The sequence below is a fragment of the Phyllostomus discolor genome, chromosome 1, assembly GCF_004126475.2.
Source record: "Phyllostomus discolor isolate MPI-MPIP mPhyDis1 chromosome 1, mPhyDis1.pri.v3, whole genome shotgun sequence".
NCBI classification, from domain to species: Eukaryota; Metazoa; Chordata; class Mammalia; order Chiroptera; family Phyllostomidae; genus Phyllostomus; species Phyllostomus discolor.
Genome location: NC_040903.2, coordinates 30030327 through 30047310, shown reverse-complemented (window position 1 = coordinate 30047310; position 16984 = coordinate 30030327). Strand labels below are relative to the sequence as shown.

The 16984-nt window shown below is 50.7% G+C and overlaps 2 protein-coding genes across 2 annotated transcripts; both read right to left on the bottom strand.

The window, feature by feature from the left end:
* Window positions 1-454: 454 nt before the first annotated feature.
* Window positions 455-5185, bottom strand: ZAR1 (zygote arrest 1). The gene is made up of 4 exons (XM_028505378.2): window positions 3762-5185; window positions 2146-2238; window positions 1998-2072; window positions 455-731 (listed from the first exon to the last, which is right to left on the bottom strand). Exons 1-4 carry the CDS (start codon window positions 4662-4664, stop codon window positions 588-590), a joined length of 1215 nt encoding a protein of 404 aa, XP_028361179.1. The 5' UTR covers window positions 4665-5185; the 3' UTR covers window positions 455-587.
* Window positions 5186-5513: 328 nt separating this feature from the next.
* SLC10A4 (solute carrier family 10 member 4) lies at window positions 5514-11633 on the bottom strand. The gene is made up of 3 exons (XM_028507766.2): window positions 10802-11633; window positions 9818-10028; window positions 5514-6578 (listed from the first exon to the last, which is right to left on the bottom strand). The coding sequence occupies exons 1-3, from the start codon at window positions 11395-11397 to the stop codon at window positions 6066-6068; spliced, it is 1320 nt and encodes a 439-aa protein (XP_028363567.1). The 5' UTR covers window positions 11398-11633; the 3' UTR covers window positions 5514-6065.
* Window positions 11634-16984: the final 5351 nt, after the last annotated feature.

Sequence of the window (16984 nt, the reverse complement as noted above, 5' to 3'; positions counted from 1 at the left end):
CTCAGTTTTGTTCTCGGCTTGCCTCCTCACGGCGCCCCCCACCAGACCCCCGCCCAGGAGTTTGTCACCTACGAGACTGAGGTCACAGGGATGCACTAAAACTCCCACCCACAGTCAGCCAGCCCCTCCGGGTTACCCCCAGCTGTCCCGAGGACCGCGCACTGCCTCCACCTCCTACAGAAGCGTGCTTATTTTAACGGTGATCCGGGTTCTCTTTGTTCACCTCGTATCTTGTTTACAAGCTCCAACCCCACAGGCACACATGAGCGGTGAGTCTCACATCTGAGCCCCTCTAAATTTTTCTCAAGTGATTAATACGCCACAGAGTCTGGCTGCTCCATATGCACTGAACAGACATTAATCTTAAGTGACAGGCCCAGACTGTTGGCACAGGACAAGCTTTCCTAAACCTTTATTTAAAAAAAAAAAAAAAGATTATATGCAATTGTTTTGCAATACTTTTATTTCAAGGCTTTGTCAAAAACAGCCTTTCAGGAAAAGGAAGAGGCCGGAAGGAGAAGGGGCTTGAGAAAAGCCCACGTGTCTGCTCCACTAGCACCCAGTCGGGCCCGGCCTTTTACACTCATTTAAATGATGTATTTGAAGCTGAAACTGCTGTCACAGGACAGGCGTTTGCCTTTGCATCTCCCACACAGGTCCTGGCGATGGGGCCGTTTAGGGTCGATGTGGCGGAGTTTGACTGAGCAGGAGCACCTAGTCTGCTTACAACTCTGAAAAATCAAGGTGAGAAGCAAGCACATTCAAAAGGTAAACCCTTGGTAATTCCCTAGAACTTCAAGAAGCTTTCCAGTCCATTCCAACACTTACTGAACACATGAACACTTAGGAATGCACTCTGAGCAAGGCCCTGCGCTAGTCTGGCTGTCTGCATCCCTTGTAGCAAGGACAGAGTTAACGGACAGAGGGGGTTTAACCATTTGTCGTCGTCCCATGTTGCACAGGGTTTAGTTTGGAATTGTGAGTTTCTCTTGAAACAACTTTCTACAGGAAGTCTTTACCTGCGCTTGAAGGATGGAGAACAAGTAAACGGAATGGGAGTTAAATAAACCGTATTGCAAAACAATGAAAGCTAATGTAAGGCTAGTGGCTAGTAGCAAGCTGTGGGTCAGGCCTGGCACCAGTGACCTTGGCCCTCACCCCACCCTACTGCAAATGACCTCAAGCTGAGGCCGAAGGTAAAGCAGCAACTGCTGAGCCCACAGAAGGGTGGTTGCATCCTCCTTTAGAACCTCGCCCTACTCTGCCATGGTCTATGGGAGTCTAAACAGTTTTCCACACTTAGCTTCCCACCATCCACCCCATGGTGATACTGTTTTCGACATCCAACTCGAGTCAAGCGTGTTGATTAGGCTGTCTCAACTGGAGAGTGGGGCTCCACTCTCTGTGATAACTGGCAAGTGTAGTCACCTCTTCTGTCTTGGGTCGCCTTAGCCCCTCCACACAGCGCAGTGCTTCCTTAATAGCGAATAAGCAATGTTACCACTTAACCCTATAAAGCTCGGCAACTTAGATTTACTTCAAAACAAATTATTCTCCTTCTGCAAGTTCTCAGACAAGACTGAACTTTAAAACCCCATGCTTACACTAACTAAACTGGGTAAATACGCTTCATAAAAAACATTTGGGCAAAACAGGCAACTTTCACCACCTCACGCTAGTAGAACAGGGTCCTACTTTTCGGCTTGCTTTCTCCTGCACTAGACTGAGCAGCAGGTGAGACAAACATCCCTCCATATTTCAAGTGAGGTCCTGGTCTCTGAAATGTTACCATGATCGAGATTTGCAAGGGCAGAAGGAAACTCCCACCAAGGGCCTGTTTCCCAGTCAAGTATTGTTTCCAAACTCCTGCCAAAAAGTTGTCAAAACCTGGAGGTCACTGGGAACCTCGCCTCTTTGAGGAAACACATTCAGCAAACCACACCAAGCCCCTCCACCACTCCCCAGTTCAGGCACAAAAATGCCAGCACTCGACTTACCTGACAGATAATATCCTCCACGCGGTAAGGGTTGTAAGACTTCTGACAGGTTCTGCAAAACTGCTTAAAGTAAACCTGTGACGAGAGAGGAAAAACTTAAAACCTTCTTGACACCTATGTCAAAGGGTGCCGGTCGCGTGGCGCTCACCTTGCTCGTGCCCTGCACGCACCACACGTACGCACTTTCCCACCGGATGTTGCAGTCCTTGCAGTGATAGTAGCCGTACTTCTGCTCCAAGTACTGCAGAGAGGATACCACAGTGTAACCAACACGGCATCTGAATTTGTATCCACTTCAGAAGCTGAGAAGGATCTGGTTGCTACTTAAAATTGGCAACTTCCTTCAGATCATGGAGGAAAGCAGCAGGGTCAGTTTGAAACAGTCTCTACTCAGTAGTAATTAGGTGAGCCAATGGCTTAATTAAGCAGATAAGCAAGCGTGGGCCCCCAAAAGTTTATATGCCAGATTAACTGGGTTCCTAGAGCAAATTACTGAGCAAGTAGGTGTTTTCCCTCAAACAGGCAAGAGAAAACCCAAACATCCAGGGTTCACTAAACCTCGAGATTCTGCAGGGAGGCCTCTTCTGTCGGAAAAGGTGGGACTTTCGAACACACATGTGGAAGTGGTTACGCTGAAGGAAAGGAGTAAGACTCCTCATCCTGAAGTACTTCAAGGTGTTCACCCAAGATTAAGTTCTCTGTGCTGCTAGTTAAATCTGCACCGAACAGTGGAGCTAGGAATCTGCATGGCGGATAAGCCATAACGCATGCGTAACGTGAATTAAAGGAGCATTGCTGTATTCTTAGGCTTTCTTCCATCCGCGTGAGCAACTAGGTGTAAACAAGTTTCTGGAGTTAGAGCTCTACAAGGGAAAGGAACTCAGGAGAGCACTCAGAGCACTGTCACAGGTGAGCAAATTAAAGTGCAGAAAGGTTAAGAATGAAGAAAGTAGGTATGGAGTTTAGGCATAGCTCCTTGACTCACCACTCCTCCCCTCGCCCGCCCCCAGAGCCTGGGACGGCGGTGGAAGAGACCACCGAAGGCCTCCTTCCGGGCTCTGGCAGCCTGCGAATGCCTTCCCGCTGCCCTGGACCGCAGCTGCCCTCTGTGTACTCCAGCCCTTTGGGGTTCAGCTGGTGTGAACCCGCCCTCCGAGCCTGCCCAATGCACAACAGCCCACACACTCAAGCAGCACCGCGCTTGAGCAGGGGTGCTTTCCAAGAGAGAGGAAAGATCCTGAGAGGCGCTACAGTAGCTCTCGCTGCCAGTAGAAGCTTTGGAAATCCAGGCAAGAATCAGTTAGGAGGGAGCTGACCCTGGTAGTCGCCTGTCGGGCTTTTGCCACATTAAGTTCGGACAGCCGAGTGGGATTGGTGGGAATCAATTCTCCTGCCAACAAGTCCAGCTGCTGACGTTCAGCGGAGCACCCTCCCTAGACCACCGAATTCGCGGTCCACACGGGACCGCGTGCCCACGACCAGAGGTTAGGCAGCAAATATGCTCAGAATACGAATGCCACAGGGCGTCTCCCTCGCCAAACTTGGCGCTGGTAGTTTGTAATCGCCGTAAACAATCAGGCCACAATTGATTTTACTGCTGGCGGAGGAGGATGGCCGTGCTGCCCTCGGCGGCCGTAGAAAGGCGCACAGACGTCCTCCACGCCCCACGGGTCCGGAGCGGGCAGGGACCCGAACCTGGAGGAGACGCACGCCCCGGAGCCCCCCTTCGCCCCCCGCCAGTTCCCGGGCCGACTCGAGCCTCACCTGGAAGCGCAGGCGCTCCTTGCCCGGCTCCGGGCTCCGCTGCGACGACCTCGCGCCCTCGGCGGCCTGGGCGCCCCGTGCCGGCGGCGGCTGTTCCGGGCTCCCGGACGCGCTCCGCGGGGTGGCCTCGGCCGCCCGGGTCTCCCGCGGCTCCCCGCTCGCCCGCGTCGCGGCCGCGGCCTCCTCCTCCTCCTCGTCCTGGGACGGCGGCGCTTGGGGCTCACTCCTCGCCGACCCCTCTCCCGGCTGGGCGTCTCGGGGCTTCGCGGGTGGCGGCCCTCGCCCTGCGCCCGGCGCGGCCTCGGCGCCGTCCAGGAAGGTGGTGAGGTGGCGGGAGACCAGGGGCGAGTACAGCGCGACGGTGCGCGGGAAGTGCACGGGCCGCGGGCCGCCGCTCGGGGGACTGTCGCGCTCGGGGCCCCCGCGGGCCGGCTGCAGGGAGGCGGCGGCGCCCGCCGTGCCCTCGGGGCCGGGGCTGGCCGGGTGCCCGACGTCGCCGGGCCTGCGCAGCAGCGTGCGCCGCCCGAGCGAGCACTGCACCGACGCGTCCCGGCGCGGGTTCACCTGCACGGCCGCGTCCCGGCTGCCGACCTTGCGGAGCCGCGGGGCCAGGCCGGGGCTCACCTGAGACAGGAGGGCCATGAGCTGCGCCCTCTGGTAGTTGTCGAAGTACTCGGCGGCCATCAGCTGCCCGTAGCCGGGAAAGGACGGCGGGGCCGCCCCGGCCGAGGAGGAGGAGGAGGAGGAAGCCGCGGGAGGGTAGCCCCAGCTGCGTGGTCGCCAGCTGCACCCGCCCGCTACGCCCTTGCCCTTGGCCGCGGACGGGTAAGGGTACGGGTACGAGTAGGCGGCGCACGCGGGGTACATGTAACCGTCCTGCACCCCGTCCCCCAGGGAAGCCATAAGCGCAGGCCCGGCCGCTGCAGCCTGCCGCCGCTCCCTAAATAGGCGGCCTTGCGGGGGCGGCCCCAGAGCCCGCCTCACGGACACACCCTTCCCGCCACCGCTGTGTCCCCGCGTCCCCGCCGGGAGGGCTGCCCCCGGGCCACCTCGGTGTGGAACTTTTCCACACTCGGAGGTCCACACAAATACCTTTAGATGTTACAGAAAGAAGCTTTCCTTGCGATGCACGAAGTAATTCATAAGTGAACTTGCCCAAGGGGAAGAGCCTTCCAACTAGGTAGAGCTCTCACCTGGAGTAGCTGAGCCAGGTGGTCCCCATACCTTGCTTGTACCAGGTGTCTGCACCGCCCAGGAAGCTGAAGCGAGGCTGGGAGCCTCTGGCTAGCGCGCAAAAATGCGAAGGTTTGGGAAGCTGTTTTGGTTGGCTTACCTATGATCTCAGGTTACAGGTTACTTAATTGTCTCAGAGATGCTCCGAGAAGTCTACCTACACTCACTAACCCTTTCAGTAAGTGTACAGGGGAAGCACTCTGGCTAACAGTCTTCTCCCCTGCAGCACGTGCCCTGCCCCCTCAGACTACCCCCCCCCCCCCCACACACACACCCTGGCCTCCAGGTACTGTGGAGTACCGCGAGGTACTGATAACTATTCTTCTTCGGGGTGGAGAGTAGTTCCGCAAATTCTTCTAATCTTATCAGCCCTCCGCAAGATAAACTGATTTATGGTGCAGTTAATGTCACTGCAGAAGACCAAGTCAGTCCCCAGCTGGAAAGAAAATGCTCTGTCCACCTGAAAAACGTTGTCTGTTCATCACCAATAGATACCAGATCAAATAAACAAATGCACTGATGTATATATTTTTTTCTGATTTGAAACATGTTTGACACTAAAATACTATATATTGTTTAATTGACCTGTTTGGGGATTTTCCTAAATACAGGTCAAATTTCAACATTGTCAAGTATTTATAAGTTGAGCTAGCACACATTTTTTTCCAACAATTACATTAAACTCAATTATGCTTTACAAATATAGCTTTTTTTTTTAACCAATATAAGATAGTGCACCAAAATTCTACATCTCCAAGACTCTGTTTTCCAAGAGTTTACAGGTTTGAAACAGTCATAGAGATTGGTCATGGTTAAAACCAAACAGCACATTTCACTTGCTCAGGCTTCAGGTCAGCAGTCCCAGGTGCGAGTCATAGTACGACATTGATCTGTAATTTGTGAAAGCGCTCGGTGAACACACCAAGGCAACCTTACAATGGGAAGATCGAAATTGTTACAAGTATATAACACAGACCAATTGTTACCCTTTATGTAAACCATATGCACTAACACAGACTATGAATACGAAGCGACGCTTCAGCAGGACGGAGCTGCTGCGTGCCTCCACGCTCAGAGAGCAGTCTGCGTGGTTTCCATCATGATTAGGTTGTCTGCTTTCACGGTGCCATAGGACGTGTCTGCCATTTCCTCTTCTTTCAGTTTCTTATAAGAAATATCTGTGTCTTCGTCTTCATCTAGAGGATCTCGCTTGTGTAGTATTTCACTCCCATACATTTTATATAATAAAACAAAGATCCCTGCTTCTGCAGACTGGAAAAGGGCATAGAGCAAGGGAAACATGTACATACTTCCTATGAATCGAGGTGGAAAGGCCAGTTTGAGAATGGCAGTGCAGAGCTGCACATTCTGGCTCCCTGTCTCCAGGCAGACAGTCCTCTTGCAGTTGGGAGGGAGGTGGAAAAGAGTGGCTAAGCCGTAGCCTGAAGCATAGCCTGCCAAAGGCATAACAATCGCCACCATGTACACGGTTGCAGGAATACTGGCCAGCAGCTCAGGTCCTAGCATAGTGCCGGTCATTATGAAAAGGACCACCAGCGTCACTAGCAGAGACCACAGGGAAACCTAGCGATAGAAAATGGATAAACAAACGATCAAAAAGAAGGTAGCTGAGAAGGAATTCAGGCAAGGAAATCCTAGGCCCTTGGAAGAGACCCTAGGCCCTTGGAAGAGTCCCGCCCACTCTGACCTCCCACACAAAATGGAGATCTTTCCCACCACCTTGTCGGGAGGCCTCCAGAACCACGCTGCACAGCTCTAATGGTTCGGAGGCTCCTCCTGCAAAACAGCCTCCAGAAGTTTACAGAACAGTCATATGGGGAAGGCTACTCTTCGCCAGGACTGTCCCCAGGCATTCGGTCAAAAGTCTGTTTTGGAGTTGTGACTGTTCCGAGCAGGCACTGAATGCGTGAATGTGCCCCCTAATAACAGAGCAATGAGAACTGAGCCCCATTCACCAGGAGTGGTCTGATGAGTAAGTAGAGTGGACGAATGGACACTACTTTCCTGGACCAGGACCCATGTTTTCCATAAGAAATTAGCTCTAGTTTAGCCCTGGCTGGCGTAGCTCAGTGGATTGAGCGCAGGCTGAGAACCAAAGCATCACAGGTTCGATTCCCAGTCAGGGCACATGCCAGGTTGCAGGTCAGGGCCCCCAGCAACCGCACATTGATGTTTCTCTCTCTCTTTCTCCCTCCCTTCCCTCTCTAAAAATAAATAAATAAAATCTTAAAAAAAAGAAATTAGCTCTAGTTTAACACATGAGATAACAGGCTATTAAAATTTATGAAAACAAGTGTGTGATATTTTTCACCTTCAAAATATGTTATACCTCAGAGAACTGATAGCAATATCAAAAGCAATTACTAATTGCCCTGGTTGGCGTAGCTCAGTGGATTGAGCACGGGCTGCGAACCAGGCATCACAGGTTCGATTCCCAGTCAGGGCACATGCCTGGGTTGCGGGCCATGACCCCCAGCAACCGCACATTGATGATTCTCTCTCTCTTTCTCTCTCCCTTCCCTCTCTAAAAATAAATAAATAAAATCTTTTAAAAAAAGCGATTACTGTTAGATTAAGTAAGAGAAAAAATGTAAACATTTTTTCACCTCACCTATAACAGGTGAGGTGTCCGTTGCAATTTTGCAATTCCCCCTTTGTCACCTGTTCATGGGAAACCTCCCACCCATGAGTCTCTAGTGGTGCTTAGGAATTATTATAGTAGATGGATGTGTAATAGAGAACTGACTGAATAAAACAGTGTGTCGTCTTGACTGATACATTTCAGTCACTTAGAAGACAGACTGTGTAAATAGCAAGTAGAAACCTAAAAATTCCACTCCTAGTTCTTCAGACTGGTAATTAGCTTGTTCCTCTAAATGGGGGTGGGGGTGGGGTGAGAGGTGTTTGTGAGGGGGACAACAGATCCAGAACAGTGTTGTTTCTGGTTGCCTGGATGTTGGGGGTAGGGGGGAACCCCTTAGGGGTGTGTGGGACTGGCATATATGGTACTTTAAAAAGTTAGTTAAAACTCATCTGGGCTGGTTGAAAAGTCCACCCTAGAGGATGCTGCAGTTATTATTATATAAGGGACTCATGTTGCCCGTGTGCAATTGGCAGAAACCAAACCATTATAAATCAAAACTTTTCTTATATTGAGTTTCAAAGTGTGCCCATATCAAAAGCTTGGGCAGAAAATCTGACTCTTAAATGTGAAAATAATGGCTCCAAAGTTTCCTCTGTACTATTCTAAGTCCTCTGGGTGAGCATTGACATTAAATGCTCATTTTGAAGTGTTTGCAAAAGTATAAAAATGTTATAAAGCATGTCCCATGAATTTGCTGGTTCAGGAGAGGGGATAAGTTCAGCTTAAACTCAAAGTTAGCCAGTCTCCTTGAACTGTGTATTATTAAATATATTTATCTGTTTTAGCGTGGCGATAACTTATTTAATTGACTTTCTCTTAGAATCCTAAAGCATTATAGTAAATGTTGTCACATTAATAGCATTAGCTAAAAGATTAAGCTTAATATGTTCTTAATGCACTTCCAGGTTATCTATTGATATATTAAGAATATATATGCAGGAACAGTTATAAAGGACACATGGACAATAACAGAGGAGGGGGGTGAAAACCGGAGGGAGGTAGGGAGGGCTGTGGGGTTGGGCTGGGGTGGCAAGAAAAGGCAGAAAACTATATTTGAACAACAATAAAAATATGTAATTTATAAAATATGTGTATATTTACATGTAAATATATATTTATTACACTCAAATATATGTTTATTATAGAACACAATTACTTTTACCTAAGGCTGGATATATGTACAGAAAAGAACTCTATTTTCCATATTAATAAAAGTTAGCCCCTCTGTATATTCAGATTGCTTTAGAAAAAAAATTAGCCCTGCTGCTGGTGTGGTTCAGCATATTGAACACCAGCCTGTGAACCACAGGATCACTGGTTCAATTCCCAGTCAGGGCACATGCCTGGGTTTTGGCCCAGTTCCCCAGTAGGGGGCATGCAAGAGGCAACCACACACTGATGTTTCACTCCCTTTCTCCCTCCTTTCCCCTCTCTCTAAACATAAATAAAATCTTTTCTAAAAAAGTAGAACAACAAATCTCTTTCTCTCCCTCCCTTACTTGCTCTCGCTCTAAAATTTTAAAAAAAAGTAATTATATTAAATATTGCAGTGGGGAAGGAGAAAAGGAACACAAAAATTCAGTAATGGCAATACAGTTTGCCTTATTTATTCAAAATCTAATTTTGTGCTTTGACGTTCATATTTTGTGCATTCTATTATATTGCTATGATGTAATTTTTAAATTACTTTTGGTCTTAATTAGTGTCAACTTCTTTTTAGAAAACAGCAGTCTACAGAATTACTCAGAGCTCTGCCGTTGAAAAACACAGTAATGCATTTTAAAATACTATACAAGTTGTATTAGAATAACCTTATTTCACCTGCGTGTTTGTAACACACTAGTTGCTAATGGGACATGTGTCCATCGGATGCACTGCCATCTACTTCCCACATGGCCTGTTTCTTCCTATGAGTATTGAGTTCTCTTGTGCTGTTTTTAATAAATCTGTGTCTTGATGAAAGCTGTAATTTTTTGAAATTTGAAGGTGAAAATTACCTTTGTGGCATAAACTTTTTTCTTAAGTGTATCCATGCAAGGACAGCCAAAGCCTTTTCTTCCTTACCCCTTTCCCCCAAACTTCCTAGCATTCCAGCCGGGGTTCTGCGCACAAGGACTCCCTGCGTCTATCACGTACGGAAAGGGGAGAGCGACGTTACCTTCACAATGTAGTCAGCCACCCGGTTGTATTTGTAGCGGATGAAGACGCCCAGCCCAATCGGGATGAGAGTGCTGCAAAGGGTCAGGGTGATCGCCCCTAGGGGCAGCAGCTGCACCAGGGGGGTGTTGATCCAAGCTCGGCTGTAGATCCACACACACAGGGGCATCAAGACCAGGGCCAGCAGCGTGGAGGAGATGGTCATGATGATGCTGCAGAAAAGGGGAGGAACAGAGGTCAAAACGGGCCCTGAGCCAAAGGGCCTGTGAGGCACAGGGAAACCCTCCATCTTGCACCTTGGGTAGAGGGGGCGGCTGTAGATCCCCAGCTTGAGGTCTGGGGAGAACCTACTTCATGGGGGGGGGGGGGGGGGGGGGCGGGGGGGGGAATGCCAAGTGAGCTGCATGTCCAAGTCCACCTGAAACATGAACCTCGGGCAGAGGAAAAAAAAAAAAAGTACCGTTGCCCCTGGCTTTGTAAAACCTATGAAGCCTAGATGGTTTTGAGGGCAAGGAACACTTTTTTCTTTTTTAAGCGTTCCAAATAACCTGTTAGACATGGTAAAGCTGCTGAATACTTGTTGGATTCCACTCAGTCCCGTTGTCCTCTATATGAGACAACTCTTTATGGGGACCAATTGCCCTGTTCTGTGTGCATCTCCGGCGAGTGGCCAGTTCCCTTTGTGTTCCAGGGGCCTGCGCCGACAGCCCGGCCCTCGGGGAGGGTGGCGAGAGCGCTGCGGGTGAATCCCCGGGAGCCTCGGAGCAGCTCCTTCCAAGTCTAGGTCTTTCCCCGGCCACACTATCTCTTCTCCTCTGCCTTGACTTCGAAAGCCGGGGCGCCAGCATCTTCCCCCACTTCTCTTCTTCCCTGTTCCCCGCCTCATTCTAGCCGCCTCTCCTTCCTCTCCTCCTGGTCTTGAACCCTCTGCCGCAAGCGCGGCGGGTTGGGATGAGAAAGATGCCCGAGGGACACGGCTCCGTACCTGAGGTTCATGTCGCCGTCCACCAGCAGGGACATCAGGTTGGAGAGATTGCCGCCGGGACAGCAGCCGCACAGGAGCACCGCCACGGCAGCCACCTCGTCCAGCGAGAAGACGAGCGCCAGCAGGAAGGCCAGCAGTGGCAGGAAGCCGAACTGGCAGAGCGCGGCCAGCAGCGCGCCCACGGGCCGCCGGACGTGCGCCCCGAAGTGGTTCACGTCCACGGTGCAGCCCAGGCCCAGCATGGTGATGCATAGGGCTGCGCCCACGAACACGTTCAGTCCGTGGTTCAGCGGCGTGTCCCAGAATGGGGGCTCGTGGGGGACCCAGGGCCGAGGGAACGGGGAAGCGCCCAGGCTGCCCGCGCCGCCCGCGAAGCCGCTGGTCGTGGGCCCCGGAGTTGGAGTGGGGCCGGGGCTGAAACTGACGCTCGGACCCGGCGCGAGGCTGAGCCCGGGGCTGGGGCCGGCGCTGGGGGTGGGAGCGCCGGAGAAGTCCGGGCCGGGGCTCGGGCTGCTGGCGTTGGGCGGCAGCGTGTAGTTGTCCGGCTGCAGAGAGGACGGGATGAAGAACAGAGTGGCATTGTCGCTCTGGTTCATGGCGCTGTCGTCGGGCGGCTGCAGGGCTGGCTCCTGTCCGCGCTGCGGATGTCTGTTCCCTCCCGCCGCGCGCGCTGGAGGCCGCCTGTCCGTCCGTCCGCTTCCAAGCCTCGGCTACAGCTCGCCGCTGACGTTTCCGCGGCGTCGGGTGGGGCAGGCCGGTCCGAGGCCTGGCGGGGGCTCGGTGGACGCCCGCCGGCTGGCACTTAAGAGAGCGCAGCCCCGGAGGGTGAGCCCAATCGCGGCGCCCCGCGCCCGGCAGGCCCCGCCCCGCCGCCGAGTCCCCTCCTTTTAATCACCAGTAAGTGGTTCTGTTCGAGTGTAGCCAGGGGCGGAACAAAGACCTGACAAAGGACAAGAAGAGGAAAAAAACGTCCCTGGCTGCTGATCAAGTTGTCTGATGGGCTCTGCCTCTCGATAATGAAATCTGGAGACCCAGGCGCGTAGGGACAGAGAAGAAAAGCGCTTATCTGTGCACGAACATAAACCATGTACCCTGTGCAAACAGCCGGCCGTCCTGACCTCAGGAGGTGGGGAGGGGCGGGGGCTGACTTCATAGGAGCGGTTCTCTGGTAGGAAGACACACTCCCTATCTGGCTTTAATTTGCAGGCACAAATTTTAAATTAGATTTTTATGGAATCATACTGGTGGTTTTTGCATAAGCGGGGTCTTGGGCAACTGCTGTTGCACTATTTCATTGGGCCCTGAGAGGGACGCTGTTAGGTCGACTTTTCCACGCAGGGAATCAGGCACCGGGAAGTCTCTGCCTCGTCAACCAGACCCACGAGTTCCGGACCGAACGCGAGAAGTGACACGTCATTGAAGAGTGCAGCCGCGAGCTCGGCTTAGAAAGGGCTGGGGGCGGGGTGGGGGTGTGTTTTGGAAGTTATTGGCAGATGGGGAGAGGACATTTCATTGATCATAGATTTATGAATACTATAGCTCTGCTGGCATCAGGATTAAAGGACTGAAAGGAAATAAAGCGGTGAGATTCTATGCTTCAGACAGGTGTTATCCCCCAAACAAATCAAATTCTGAGTCCTTGGGAAAGGAGACTCAACGACTTTGTTGGTCTCTGGATACATCCATCTACAAACACAAGTGAAAGCGGCCTCTCTACACACCAGCCACACAGCTCTTGGAGAAGTGTCTGGCTGTCAGGAAGACCAGAAAGTGACAGCCAGTTGAGCTGTGAAAGCCCACAGGGGACTGTCTAGGCCAAAGTCAAGGATGGGGTTTAGCCTGTGTGGGGTTAGATGCTAGAACGAACTCCTCCTCCTGGGGGCTGGTCCCACCTCGCTCACCTTCTGACTCCACAGCACACGGACAACTTCCACTTCCCCACGTGGGCTGAGCCACACGGAGGAACAGATCCTCGATGTGTTTATATCTTCTCCACCCCAAATCTCCTCAAAATGACAGCGAATATGAAAAATAAGACTGCCCTGGCTGGCGTAGCTCAGTGGATTGAGTGCGGGCTTCGAACCAAAGTGTCGCAGGTTCGATTCCCAGTCAGGGCACATGCCTGGGTTGCAGGCCACGGCCCCCAGCAACCATACATTGATGTTTCTCTCTCTCTCTCTCTATCTCTCTCTCTCTATCTCCTTACCTTCCCTCTCTAAAAATAAATAAATAAAATATTAAAAAAAGAAAAATAAGACTCAATTCACAACATATTGCATTCTTTTTTCTTTCTTTTTATTATTCCTGTTTATTACAGTTGGCCCAATTTTTCCCCCTTTGCCCTCCTCGGCCAAGCCCTCCCCCCTCCCACAGTCAGTCCTCACACCATTGACCGTGTCCGTGGGTCATCCACACATGTTCTTGGACTAACCGCTTCTCCTTCTTTCCACTATTCCCCTTTGCCCCCCTCCCCTCTGGCAGTCGGTCTGTTCCCTGTTTCCAGATACCGTATTCTTAATCACCAACAATTTATTTCTTCTCCGTGACACACAATTTCTATGAGGGCCGTGCTTCTGCAAGCATTTAGGAAAACAGCAAACCTCAACCTTTTCCAAAACACTCACAAGAAAACAACAAAAATAAGTTTTCATTTAGGCTTGTGTAAGCAAAAGAAACATATTTGGATATATAATGAAGCATGCTGGCAGTGTTACTTTGGCTGCGGGAGTTCACCCGGGGGAGGCGTGGAAAAACAGGCTAGATAAGGAGGAGGCGCTGCCAGGCCGTGGGGGGAGATAAGCCCAGAACACACCAGGCAGAGGATGAGCTGAAGCCAGCGCTGCAGGCTCCACTCCCACTTGTCCCCTCCTCCTGTTAATGATGTTACAATCCACAATCAAATCAAACAAGCAGCAATTACAGGCAGACCAACTCATCCAAACAGCTCCCCTCGAGGTTTGGGAGGTGTTTTGTTCAATGGGTGAAGCGTCAAAAGCAGAAAAGCCTTGGTTTGTAAGCCAGCAGGATCACTGAACGGGCCCTCGGACTGTGTTCTCACCTCCTGATGCGGTTGTTGTCTACGCGAAGGAAGCAGGTGTTCTTGCCTCCTCTCTTCTTTCTGATCTCTCCTTCGCTCTTTAGGAGAAAACCCAGGCTTAGGAAACAGCTCATTCTCCAGGTGGGGTGATGTTGGCATGCTGCGTGGGTCACTTACCTTCCTGGACGGTCTCCCCTTCACGTTGCCCGCCCAGAAGGGAGAGATGCTTAGAAGGCAGGTGACAACATGGCACTCCGAAAACATGCTATTTGGAGGAAAATTAATTTAGAGCCGTGGTGCACACCATTTACCAGGTTCCTAGGAGGGTCTAAAATCTATTTAGAGGGATATTTAATGACAAGGGGGAAATTCCTGTGATAAGATCTTAAGCAATAAAACAAGTTAAAAGGCCATAAGCATACACACACACACTGTATTTTAGTAAACTTATAAAATGTATACAACTTTAGAGGAAATTTTCCCAATGTATATTACACCTGAGTACAAGTATTAAAAGTGCCTTTTATTTTTTTCTTTGTATTTTATGGTGTTTTCCAAATTTTGGCCATAAATATATTTTATAATTAAAAAAATATAAATGTTATCTTTTAAAGTATAAAATCCAGAGGACTATTGGGCATGAAAGTCTGAGTGCTTGCCATCAGCGAGGGCCTCAGTGATCACTCACAGTGCCTTCCAGGCACCTCACAACCTGCTCAGGAATGTCCCGGCAGGCAGCCTGCTGCGCCAGGCCGGCAAGAAGTCGTACGGATGGAAGCCTTGCCAGATGTGGCAAATAAAAACCCTGGGTGACCAGATCAACAATAAATAAAGTATTTGGTAGAAAGATGTCACAAATATTCAATATTTTACCTGGCAACCTTACCTGGATAAAGAGGATGAGCGGTGGCGTCCGGGACTAGGGTCTCCACGCTGTTCGGACACACACCCTCCACTGTGGGGGATATACCAGCTGGGAAAAGAGGAGGCGCAGAGCTGGGGCTAGGGATGCTGTCCCAGGATTGGTGAAGAGGAAAGAGCGAGGCCCTGCCTGGCCCTCTGGGGCTCTTGGCCTGGTTCCAGGTGGAGAGGGGAGCTGAGGTTCCAAGTTCAATGTGTTTACAGCTGAACTGCAGTTTCGCATGAGTTGAAGGAAGCTGCTCATGCACACAAACACGACGGCAGCAATAGTGTGGGGAAGGAGTGGATATGAACTGCACACATGAGCGGCCAGGCTCTAAAGTGGACTAGGAAGACAGGGAGTGAGCCCCAGGGAGGACCAGAGGAGGGGAGTGGACTCCAAGGGAGGCCAGGTGGTGGAAGACGCTGGTAAACACTCCAACCTTACCTGAAACATCTCAGATCCCTGCAGTCACTCCAGTGCGCTGACTCTCAATAGTTTTCTCCCCCGGGCTCCTCCCTGTTCTCCTAGGAGACAACACTCCCTTTGGACAGAAACCCATCAAAATCTCCTAGCATAAAGTACAAGTGGAAGCCGCTCCCCTCCTAAAGGACCCTGCTTCTGAGTTGTCAGTGGCCAAGTGAGGGATGGTTCCTAGACCCACTTTTTTAATTTAAAAAAAGGTTGTATTTATTTATTTTTAGAGAGAGGGGATGGGGGGTGGGGGGGAAGAGGGAAAGAAACATCGATGTGCTAGAGATACATCAATTGGTTGTCTTTCACACACCCCCAACTGGGGCACCTGGCCTGCAACCCAGGCACGTGCCCTGACTGGGAATCCAACTGGTGACCTTTTGATTAGCAGGCCGGCACTCGATCTGCTGAGCCACACCAGCCAGGACCCCACGTTAGTATAGAATTCGGAGTAATCCTAGGCAGGGGGTAGATTTTAAAGTCAGCTTGTGAGGAGAAATTCATATACAGGTAAAACTGACCTTGAAAATCCTTTAAACTCCCATAAGAGTATAATTATCTTTCTTCATGAAGGCCACACCAATACTTCCCACTTGCCTACCATATTGAGACAGATGGCTATTTTTCGGTTGAGTACCAGGTGAAGTGGCTAGCTTGCATTCAGAGGCTGTGTTATATGAAGTGATGCCCTGGACCATTTCTCCGGGTTCTCAGGCCACGGAAAGCTCTGGAAGCTGAGACTGGCTGGGGAACAGCGGAGTCCCATCTCCAGGCTCACACTGTACTCACTGAGGCCCAATGGCTGGCAGCGTCACCCATGCATATCCATCGTCTTTCTCCTGCTTTTCCCTGTTTTACACTCAGTTGAATTTGTGAAGGTTAAAGTGTGCCTATGATGTGACTCTGGGAATGAGGATTCTACGCTCAGTGACTGATGCAGGGGTGGAAAGTGATCCAACCCTAGCCAGTTAGGGTCCTTCCCTGCAAGTTTCTTTTTAAAGTGAGAGCCACGGGGGAAGTTTCCCTTTCGTCTCTTGTTAAGAAGTTGGAAAGTTGTGCCCTGGCTGGCGTAGCTCAGTGGATTGAGCGTGGGCTGCGAACCAAAGTGTTGCAGGTTCGATTCCCAGTCAGGGTACATGCCTGGGTTGCAGGCCATGAGCCCCAGCAACCGCACATTGATGTCTCTCTCTCTCTCCCTCTCTCTTTCTCCCTCCCTTCCCTCTCTAAAAATAAATAAATACAATCTTTAAAAAAAAAAGAAGAAGTTGGAAAGTTGTGAGCCCAGAAGCTGATACTAACCATCGTTCCATTTTATGAAGTCACCTAACCTGGGAAAGGAAGCCAAAAATAAAATCCTAAACAAAACAGATGAGAGGCAAAGAGAGAGAATGCTCGCTACACCCAAGTCCCTGTTGGGATCTTTTTCCCAGACACCCTTTGCATTCGTGGTTCTATGAGCTAATACACCTTCCCTTTCAGCCAAACTAGTTTAAGTTGCAACCAAAGGAGTCACTGAATAATACAACCATTTTCACCAAATGGGGAAAGTTGAGCATTTGTTATTCAGTAATGTTGCAGCTAATGATTAGGAGTCAAAGGCTGTTATTGGTGTCAGTGTCACCCCCTTTCCTGGATGGCAGCCCCAAGCCCAGTGGCCAGGGCTGGGTGCAGTGTCATTGCACAGCGAAGCAGCTGCTGACAGGTTAACCTGTCATCAAGGTGCGGCCAGCTACCCTAAGCTGGAAAAGACCTTTCTGTTGATGAATAAGAT